This window comes from Numenius arquata, chromosome 20, assembly GCF_964106895.1.
Source record: "Numenius arquata chromosome 20, bNumArq3.hap1.1, whole genome shotgun sequence".
In the NCBI taxonomy this organism is placed as follows: Eukaryota; Metazoa; Chordata; class Aves; order Charadriiformes; family Scolopacidae; genus Numenius; species Numenius arquata.
In genome coordinates this window covers 8,355,674-8,366,225 of record NC_133595.1, presented here as the reverse complement: position 1 = coordinate 8,366,225, position 10,552 = coordinate 8,355,674, and the positions used below count along the sequence as shown (strand labels likewise).

The window sequence follows — 10,552 nt, the reverse complement described above, 5'->3', positions numbered from 1 at the left end:
CGATTTCCTTCTCTGTTTTCAGTCTCTACCTTCGTGGTTGCTCGATGGAGCAAAGCCAGTCCGGGCCCTTTGAGGTTTTTAGGCTTTGAGGCTGGGACAGGAGGGCACTTTCCCCGCAAGATAAGGGAGACTTTCATTGCCAGGTGCTGGGATTTTATTGTCTTACAGGGAAAAAAAAAAAAAGAGAAACCACAGCTATAAAAATAACACATTTTCCAAAGATAACATTACAAAAACCACCACTCGTAGCTCGTCGGAGGGTATCAGTCAGTCCTGCCCAAGGAAGCCTTGGTTAGCGTGGAGAATGTGAATGGTTGTTTCAAAACCTTTAAAGCATTGAAGTGCTTTAATTAGCCGTTTTAATTAGCCGTTATCGCAGGACATAGGTTCACAGTTGAGCAGCCCGAGGGAGTCGGGGTCCCCATGGGTGCGGTGTGGGGGGCAGAATGGCCCGGAGGAGGCTGCGCTGGCACCGGTGGCTCCTGTCACTGCAGGGAGAGGCCACCTCCTGCTCCCCCCGGCCTCGGAGCTGCTCCTGGGCACCAAGAGGAGGGCGGCAGAGGGAGGACCTGGCCCCGGGGCTGCTGTTATGGCATGGGTGGATCTTCTGACACCGGCCTGAAGGGGGAGAAGGCTCATCTCCCAGGTGAGCCCTGAACGTTGTAGCTGGGACTCTTTGGCTCTACTGGTTTGAGGGTCCAGGGTTCTGTCAGGGGTCTCCCAGCTCCTTCCCCAGCCCAGGGCAGATGGGAAATAGAATCACAGAATTGTCTGGGTTGGAAGGGACCTTTCAGCTCATGGAGTCCAACCATCAGCCCAACACTGACAAACCCACCACTGACCCATGTCCCTCAGCACCACCTCTGCCCGGCTTTTCAATCCCTCCAGGGGTGGTGACTCCACCACTGCCCGGGGCAGCCTCTGCCAAGGCTTCAAACCCTTTCCAGGAAGAAACTGTTCCCAATCTCCATCCTAAATCTCCCCTGGTGCAACTTGAGCCCGTTTCCTCTTGTCCTATCACCTGTTCCTTGGGAGAAGAGACCGACCCCCCCTGGCTACCCCCTCCTTTCAGGGGGTTGTAGGGAGCGATGGGGTCTCCCCTCACCCTCCTTTTCTCCAGGCTGAAATAGCTGAAGCCCTGTCCTCTGGAGGTCTCCATGGCAGGGGCAGCGCCGGGAGGGGATGCAGGAGGTGCTGGGGAGGTCGTTCCTCCACGGATTCCCTAGGGCTGCCCGGGATCTGGAGCCATCCCGGGCTGAGGGGGCAGAAGGAGCAGCTCCAGCGGCAGCCCCTGACGGGCCTTTTGGGGGACGTGTTGTGGGATGTCACCTCCCCAGGCCTGGAGTCACGAGCAGGAGAGGGAGGGGGGGAACACACCTACCTGTGCCCATGCTTTCTGCGGAGGGTTTTTTTTCCAGCCTGAACCGAAAGAGAAATTACGCCTGGAAAAAATGACCAGAGACAGCAAACGAAACCGGGGAGAGCTCACGTGGTGAGATGGAGCTCACCGTGTCCACCTCCTCGCTCCAAGGTGGCATCAGATTTACACCTCCCGTGCCCCCCCTGCCCGGCCTGGCCTGTCTGCACCACCCCCCCGTGGGAGCAGGGGGGGTTATCCCGACCTCTGGCTTCCCGGGAGGATTCACAGGCTCCCCCCCCCGCCCTGCAATTGCAAGAAAGGTGTTCCGAGGAGGAAAAAATTGAACTTCGAAGAGATAAGGCTGGAGACATGATTTTCTGCATGTTTACATGCTAGAACATGAAATTAATTTACTTGACACTGTGGTGTCTCAGGAGTAAGTATCAATTTTTATAGTTTACATGAAAATAAATCTTTTTTTTTTTTTTTTCCTTACAGCACAATGAGTACACTGTATGTACATTTGCTTCTGTTTATATACACAAATATTTAAGTACATGGACACATCGGGGACTGACAAACAGGTTCTTTTCTGCTCTACGAAGAAGGCAAGGGGTGTTTCCCGGCAGTCCCTGGGGAAGGGGGGGCTGCGTGGCAGCCCCTGGCCCTGTCTCTGCGGAGCAGGGACGGGCTGAGTCCTTGAGAGCGATGGAGACCCACGGGGTCTGGACACCGCGGAGAGCAGAGAAGCGGTGACGAAGGCCGGTCTCGCCTAAGAGGAAAATGTCTTTACATCGTGTCCGTTGGCCGTGGGGATCGTCCATCAACGAGAACACAAGCCAACGTGAAGCTCCAGCGGGTCCCCCCCTGCGGCGCTGGGTTGAGCTGCCACGGCCACCCTCTGTCCCTCGGCTCCGCTGAAGCCACCGCCGTGTCCTCGTTGGTGTGGCTCAGGGCCCTGCTTCCTCTCACACTCGCAGCTCCCCTCCGGACGACAAAATTACGCTTTTCCAGACACCCCCAGGCTGAAAATATTTTTCGGGGGGGGGGGGGAGTGTTTCATTCCCCCCGCTCCGCGTCTCTCGCTGCTGCCGAGTGGAGACCCCCTCAGTTGATCTCCCCCTCCGTGAACTCCTCCTTGATGGACTGTTTGCGGGATTTGCAGTCCGGGAGGTCGAAGCCAAAGTCCGCCCAGTCGTCGGGGGCGCCGCGGTTGGGGATGGTGATGGTGTGGCGCACGCGGAAGTGCACGGCCTCCATGACGCGCTGCCGCTGCAGCTCCCCCGAGCTGCCGATGGAGATGGTGGAGGCGTTGCTGCTGGAGCGCAGGAGCTGTTGCCCCCCGTAGTCGTGGCTCTGCTTCAGCTCCTGCAGACCCCTCCAGATGATCATCCGGTACTGCTCCGGGATCTTCAGTGCTCCGAGATCCTGCAAGAACAACACCCCTTGAGGCACGGCCGGCGGAGACGCGGCCGCACCGACGGGACTGAGCCCCGGACCCCCGAGATCGTGTTTTTGGGGGGGGACACATGGGCGCAGTGCCCGGGCATCCAGCGGTGGCCAGGCTGGACCTCCCCTGGTCATGGCACCAAGCCCACGGGTGATTTCTCATTCGTATCCAACGGCCAGTCACCCAAACACAGCTTTGCAGGTTAGAAATTGGTTTTTCTATATTTTTGGGGGGTTGGGTTCAGATCAGTCCCTAAAGGGGCTCTAGGGAAGCTGGGGAGAAACTCTGGATGAGGGAGGGGAGCCCTAGGAGGAGGGGGAAGGGTTTGACACTGACAGAGGGGAGATTAAGATGAGCTGTGGGGAAGAACTTCTTTGGTGTGAGGGTGGTGAGACCCTGGCCCAGGTTGCCCAGAGAAGCTGTGGCTGCCCCATCCCTGGAGGGGTTCAAGGCCAGGTTGGAGGGGGCTTGGAGCAACCTGGTCTGGTGGGAGGTGTCCCTGCCCAGGGCAGGGGGTGGCACTGGGGGGGCTTTAGGGTCCCTTCCAACCCAAACCATTCTGTGATTCTATGATCAAACTGATGTGAAAGTGTGAGGAGGGGACCTTTCCCCTGGGGACGCAGGTCGCAGAGCAGCGTGTGAAGCATCCTCGTGTGTTTGCCGGGGTGAGGACTCTCCTCCGGTCCTGGACCAGGAGGCTGGAGCAGCGCCGGCCCCAGGGACCGGTGTCACACACCGGTGGGGACAACGGGCTGCCGTTGTAAAGCCAAACGAGACCGATAACCTCGGGACAGGGGACCCTGCACCAGCGATCGCCGTCGTAGCCAAGAGGTGCCAGAGATCCACGTTAATGCCAAACACAGAGACTGGGGTGAGGGTTAACCAGAGCAGACGAGTACGCAATTAGTAATTACAAATTGCTCGGACACACAGCTCGGGGGCTGGGACACGTTCTGGCCGTACCAAACGCTTCCCTCGACAGCTTGCAGACGGTCACGGGGTTAGTTCGGAAAACGGTCCAAGACCAGGCTAAAGTTACGCAACTGGCCCCAGCTACCAAGGAAAAACCGTCGTGTCTCCAGGGGCTGCGTCGTCACAGCGAGGTCCCGCTCCCCTCTCCCCGCCGGGGACCAGAACGAACTGCCCCGGGGCAAAGCGGGAGCGGGGCAGGAGCTTTGTCCCGGCCAAAACACCAGCTCGGGGATTTACGGGGCTTGCTACGGCTCAAAGGGCTTAAGATTTAATTTTTTTTCTCCTTCTCGTTACCCTGATGGGCTGGGGAAGCCGGTGCCACCCTCGATACCATCACCGAGAGCGGCAGCAGCAGATGCTCTGTGCAAACTCAGGCATTTCTAGCATTTCTGCTGGTTTTCGTGCTGGCTTTTGCCTGACCTGGGCTATTTCATCCCAGGGTTCCCTTAATACAAGAGCCCTGGGCTTGACTCCCTTATTTCAGCCTCTTTTGCCTTAAAGATTAACAGGGGAAGACGTAAGATCAGATTTTAAACTCGCTGGGCTGCCGTGTTCCCGCTGGCTCCGGGGGGGTTGGGTTATTTCGCTGAGCACCTCAGCTGGGTTTTCCGTGTTAGGTGGAAAAATCTACCTGGGGATCTCTTAGCTCTTTTGTTCCTGACAGTCTGGAGGAACCAGCTGAGACTCAGGTGGTTGCTACCGGTGACTGAGCTCCTGCCAAACCCGCGGGACCAGAGGGATGCACGAATGGGAAGTGTAAATCCTGGGGGGCAAATATTCTGCGTGATATATATTCTGCGGCTGGTCCACAGCTTCCCCTTCCCTTGCGAACGGATTTGCCCTCGCTTTTCGGATCCGGAGCTGAGAGAAACGAGTGGTAAGAACAGATCTCCCCAAAGCATTTACCTCTATGGATAGGTTCTGCAGGTGGTAAATATTCTGTAACCCTTGTGAGGTGAAATAGTCGATGCAGTTTGGACACCCCAATCCTGTTAAAAAACTGCAGAAAAAATTTGGAAAATAAAGTGGCGTTAACTTCTCCGGAACAACAGCTGTGCTCACAACCAGCACTGCAGCCCCAAGCCCTGTGTGGGGTCACTGAGAAGGCGGGGGGGCTGCGGCGAGTGTCCCCAGCCCCGCTCGGGGCAGGCAGGGGGGCAGCAGAGCTCACCTGGGGGTACCCCAGCTGCCTTTTCTCTCTGGCTGTTGCCACCCCAAGTGTGACCTCCTTTGCCACTAATGTCAAAGCGAAGCCTGGGACAACTCTCATTCCTAAAACTACAGTTTTTCTCCTGCTCTTCGGAGGCTTCAGCTGAATAGCTTGGAATAACCGGAGGGAGGGGGGTCATGCCTGAGTGTGGGCGGCGAAGCTGGTCCCTGCCGTGTGGCACGGGGGGGGGGTGGGTTTGCACGTCACCGGGGGCGCTGCAGCCCCACAGCACAACCTCCCTGCCTCGGGAGGGTCTGTCACAACGTCCGGGGTCTTTTTAAAGACTGAAACGTTAAAAAGCGGCCGCAGACCTGGTAGTGCATCCCTGGTGGAAACGAGCCCCGTGGAGCCCTTTCCAGAGGAAGGGGAAGTTCACAAAGCTACGGGCTGGTTCAACACGCGGGAAAAGACTCTTGTTTGGATGCATTTAATTTTTAGTTAAGCAAGGATGGATTACCCAGGTAGAGGTACACGAGGGCAATCGAGGTTTCTAACTGGTAGGGAGCTGGGCTTTGGATTCTGAGACGAGATTTCACGAGCAGTGATTTCTCAGCTGGGACCAGTGGCCAGTTGACCAGTTATGAGACAGATCTGAGGGTTAGAGTGGGGGACGACAGCAAGAAACGCCAGCGGACGAGACAGACAGGGCACCGGTCGCCTTCCCTACCTGACGAGGCTGGGGTCGGGGTTGTAGGGCGGCGGGGGGGTGCAGTGTGACCCGGAGACCATGGACTGGGAGGAGTGGCCCCCGTTCATCTCTCCGTTGGGCTGCATGGGGTGGCTGTTCAGCATCCCGGGTCCTGGGCAGCGGCGACGCCAGGGCGATGAACACATCCGTTAGACATCACCCACCCCGGGATAACCCCCCCGCTCCCTCGGCAGGGACCCCACGGGTGGGCAGAGCCCCTGCGAGCGGGGACGGGTGCCTGGGATGGTGAGGAAGACCTTACCCATGGCCCCCAGGCCGGGCGCGGGGCCGGAGCCGTGCTGGGGGGGCTGCCCCACCAGCTGGTTGACGGAGGGCAGCTTGTTGATTCCCCCGCCGTGAACCTTATTCATGGGCGAAAGGACGGGCCCGTAGGAGGACGGGGGCTGCAGCTGGGTCCTGCTCGGGGAAAGCAAGCAGGGGGTGAGTGGGGGGATGGAGCCTCCCTGCCCCGACCCAGGGCTCCCCTCTGGCCCATCACACCTCCCTCCGGAGGCTCCGGGTGACGGAGAAGCTCTTTTGCACCAGTAACAGTGCTCTAGAGCAGTTGTCAGCCCTTGCCAAACACGAGGTGTCCAGCAGACGTGCTGTGGACACCCCAGGGCTGGTCCCAGCCTCCCTCGGGGGGGCTGCCCTCGGGGGGCTGCTCTGGCCGTACTCACTGCCGCTGCAGGAGCTGCTGCTGCTGCTGCCGGTAGGAATCCACCAGCTGCTGTGGGACCAGCTCCACCAGCTCCAGGCTTTCCTTGATCTTCATCAGGATCTCGAAGTTCTCCCGGCCTCGCACCTGGAGGAGGGAACAAGCCCAGGGCTCTTCTTGGTTCCTGTCCCACCTCACCACCGTCCCCGTGGGCCCTTTTCCCCACCCGGCCGCACAAGGCAGAGTCACGGTGCCCAGGGACAGTTTGGGGGTCCAGAACCCCCTTGGACATGTGCATTCACAGATGTTTTTGCTCCTGGCCTCTAGGTCCCTGCTCAGCCCTCATCCCTGCTGCTCTGCAGGAGACCGTGCAGCCCCATCCTGGCCACCATCGCGTCCCCAGAGCATTTCTGGCAGAGGGGACGACGCCACCGCCATCCCGAGCCGAGCTCTCCACCAGTGCAGCTCACCGACGCTTACCGGCACGTAATACATCTCCTCCTCCCCGTGCCTCCGTTTCTTGACGCCGGTCCCCAGCGCCGGGATGCCCTGGGGGCTCTGTTTGAATGCTGGAAGGGAGAGAAGAGCGTTTCCACGCTGTCCCCGGGAGAGCAGGACACACCGGGGGCACCTCAGCTCCCGGCAGCCTTTAAGCTCAAGCCGTGCAGGATGACGGCTGCTCCCCTGGGTTCTGGCACCAATGGTGTCCCTTTATTAGCAATAATAATGAAGAACAAAACTATCTGGATGTGAAAGCCCTGCCCAAACTTTTGTGCTCTGGAGGGAGAAGGGAGTGGGTCCTGTTTATGAGACTTTAGATTTAGTTCAGAAAAGGCAAAGCATCGTGCCTGGATGGGTGTTTGAGCCTGAACTTCTGGAGCGCAGTGATTTTGGGTGCGATGGGAAAGGAGCTGAGGCAGAATGGCAAAGGGGGTGCTGGCCAGGAGCACCCTGAGCCCCCCTGAGGCAAGGGACTCACTGCGTTTGTTGGTGTTGCCGTTTTTAGCCGCGCTCTCGTTCAGGGCTTGCTGCTCTCGGTAATGGTCCTCATCCGCCTTGCGGTCCCTGCCGGGGCAGGCGCAGATCCGTCCCTCGAACGATCTCCTTCCCAGGACTTGGCCGCTGGGAGGAGAGAGAGAAGTTGGTGACTCTGGTTCTGCTCAGCCCGGCACGTGATGGTCCAGAAAACCAGGATCCAGACCAGCAAAGTGCCACCCCATCCCTCCGTGTGGATGGATGGCTCGGGAAACCATTGAGCCCCCCCGGCACTGAGCGCAGGGAGCCCCTCAGCATCGGTCTCCTGGGGAAGAGGAGCTCCTGGGGCAGAGGAAGGCTCCAGCTGCAGGGGGAGAAGCCAATATTGGGCTGGGTCCCTGGTCCCTCCGTGTCAGCCCTTTCTCTGGCTGGCAGAGAAGAGACTTTCCCGGGCTGCAGGGGGGCTGCCACGTCCCCATCCCCTGGGGGTGCTCCCTGCAGGGCAGGATTCCTTCCCGAGGGACCCCAGCCCCACAGCCAAGGGATCCCTGCTCCCACAGCCACTCACTCTCTTGTCTCTAGGGTGATGATGATGAGGATGGGCCTCCTGTTCATTCCTCCCACGCAGCTGCTGTTGCACATGAAGTTGTACAAGATGGTGGTGAACTCCGTCCCCACCTGCCCGGGAGGGGAGAGCAGGCACTGAGCGATGGGGGGGAGGCTGGGACCCCCAGGAGTGATGGAGGGGGGGGCATATGCAGGCTGGGACCCCCCAGGAGGTGATGGGGGGAGGCAGGCTGGGACCCCACAGCTCCTGGCCTGGGGCTGGCACTTTGGCAGGGTGAGCAGCAGAGCTCTGAGGGGATGCTTCCCTGGGAGCACCAGGGAAGGGCGGTGTGGGAAGGGTCCTATCTGGGAAGAGGGGACAGTACAAGGACTGTGGGGACAATCCAGGGCTGGATTGGAGGGGATTTCCCTTTGCACCCTGCTTCCCAGGAACGGGGTGCTCTGGGATGCTTCACGGGGCTGGGAGCTGAGGATGCTCAAACACAGTGGCCACCGGTGAGCAAGCCGGAGTGGTCTCAGATGTGCCAAAGCCAGCAGGACTCCTGCTGGGGACACAAGCGTGCCCCCTCACCAGCAGGTTCACCCCCAGCACGGGCAGAACTGCTGTAGCCCAGACAGAGGGTCCTGCCCCCCCCAGCCCGGGTACCTGCGGGGGCTCGTAGGGCACCATCACGCTCTGCCTTCCCGTCACGGGGTCGTCCACGTACTGGGAGAGGTTGTTGCCTTCCACCCGGATGAGGTGGCTGGCAGGGGCTGACTGGCCTGCAAGGCAAACAGACCACTGCGTTAGGACCTGGGGATGCCCCCCCAGCCCCGACTGTGTCCCCCCCGCAGATGACGGGGCAGCCCCCGGCAGAGCATCACTCACCGTCGTTGAAGTCACGGCCGAGCTCGTGGTTGGGGCAGCGTTTCACCACCTCGGTGACATGCTCTGCCTTCTTGTAGACGGGCATGGCCCGGATGATGGTGCCCGGGGGCGGGGGGGTGGACACCTTGATCTGGATGGGGCATGTCTTTGCGATCTGACAGTAGAGTTTCTTCAGCAGGGGGGAGTACTGGAAGAGAAGGGACACCCACCGGGTGAACGTCACTGGCCTGATGGGGCAGTGGAGGAGGTGGTGCTGCTGTACCTGCAATTAAACTGAACTCTGCCGTGGACGAAGCTTGGCTCTACCTGAAAAACACTGATTTTTGGGGTGTATAAAGCTGCTGTGGTGTAAATGCAGGGCTCCCTTCCCTGCTCCGGGGCTGGTGCTGGGCTCGGGCTGATGCTCCTGCATCCACCAAGACAGATGTTCCTCTTCCCTCGGCTCCTCTCACCCACCTGCTACTTTCTCCCCACTCCGAAGGAAATGTGACCACAGCAGTAAAGCAGCAAATTAAAATAAGGACTTGTTATAAAGCCAATTATGGCCCATGGCGTCGCAGCCACGCTGGAGGGCCGGTGCTGGGGCCGAGCTGCTCCATGTGCCGGGAGAAGGGGATGGCACCCGGGATCCCCAGCAGCTCCATGAGGGATCACAGCGCTGCAAACTGCTCCTGCACCATTCCAGCGCCTTGTAGGGGACAGTGACCGCAGGAAAATCAGCCTGTCTTTGCGGTAGTGGTCTGTTCCCTAGGCTCAGTATTTGTTTTTTCCCTGGAAATATTTAAATATGACCAAATTCACCCACTGTGCATCGTATCCGCTTCCCACATAAACCAGATGCAACTGGGTGCAGGGCCGGGTGCTGCAGGAAGGGTTCACAGAATCACAGAATCTTCATGGTTGGAAGGGACCTTTGAGATCATTGAGTCCAACCTCAACAAAAAAAATACAAAAACAACAAAAAAATCCAAACCCACAAACAAACCCACAAACAGACACAACCCAACCATCTCGGGCACTAGGGCATGCCCTGAAGTGCCATGTCTACACGTTTCTTAAATACCTCCAGGGATGGTGACTCCACCAGCCAGCCGAAGTGCTCCGGCAAAGCGGGAGCACCCACTACACTGCGACTGAGGAAATCTTGCTGAAAACCAGCGTAAACCCTCGCTCATCCATCCCTCAGCCCAGTTTGGAAAGGTCACCCTGAACAACGCACGCAGCTCCTGGCTGAGCCCCGCGCTGGGAGCACCGAGGGTGCCGACGCACCACAGCCCAAGGAAATCATGCTTAATGTCATTAACAGAATCACAGCTAATTATGCAAGACCTCGGAGTTTAATTCTGACCAGCAGGGTCAGAGCTGCAGGAGTCTGCCCCGACCTTTGCAGCCGCTCGCAGTGACAGCGGTGGCTCATGGAGGGGACGTGCCGGGGAGGAGGATGCTCTGCAGCGCCAGGAGCCGCTTGTTGATGGAAAACAGTTCATGGACACCAAAACCACTCCTGGTGAGGGCACAAGGGATTTGCTCAGGTAGGAGCGAGGGGCAAACTCCTCTCCCAAGGCCCGTGGACCTGCTCAGCTCAGGGGAAGCTCCTGGTGGCCAGTGAAAATGGGAATGGTGGCTTGAAGGAAGCAGCGTGCCGGGGAGCCAGCCCTGCTCACAGCCTCCCAGGATGGGTCCAGGCATGGCAGAGCCCCTCAGCTGCGGTGTCCGTCACCTCTGGGACCATCCTGAGTCCAGTCCCACCAGAAGCCACCATCTGCAGCAGGGCTGGGCTGGCAGCGCCGGGTGGGAGAGGCTG

The 10,552-nt window shown here is 59.1% G+C and overlaps 1 protein-coding gene across 7 annotated transcripts in view; it reads right to left on the bottom strand.

Annotated features, from left to right (window-relative positions):
• Window positions 1-2,467: 2,467 nt before the first annotated feature.
• Window positions 2,468-10,552, bottom strand: part of TP73 (tumor protein p73) — a 28,052-nt gene continuing 19,967 nt past the window's right edge. For 3 of the 7 annotated variants that reach the window (XM_074161784.1, XM_074161785.1, XM_074161786.1), the window contains 10 exons: window positions 8,749-8,935; window positions 8,527-8,642; window positions 7,882-7,991; window positions 7,318-7,460; window positions 6,819-6,907; window positions 6,361-6,485; window positions 5,943-6,097; window positions 5,660-5,792; window positions 4,689-4,782; window positions 2,468-2,788 (listed from right to left, as the gene is read on the bottom strand). In XM_074161784.1, the coding sequence (XP_074017885.1) occupies window positions 2,468-2,788; window positions 4,689-4,782; window positions 5,660-5,792; window positions 5,943-6,097; window positions 6,361-6,485; window positions 6,819-6,907; window positions 7,318-7,460; window positions 7,882-7,991; window positions 8,527-8,642; window positions 8,749-8,935 (1,473 nt within the window). The remainder of the gene's footprint in view (window positions 2,789-4,688; window positions 4,783-5,659; window positions 5,793-5,942; window positions 6,098-6,360; window positions 6,486-6,818; window positions 6,908-7,317; window positions 7,461-7,881; window positions 7,992-8,526; window positions 8,643-8,748; window positions 8,936-10,552) is intronic. The other 4 variants (XM_074161789.1, XM_074161787.1, XM_074161790.1 and 1 more) reach the window with 2 other exon arrangements.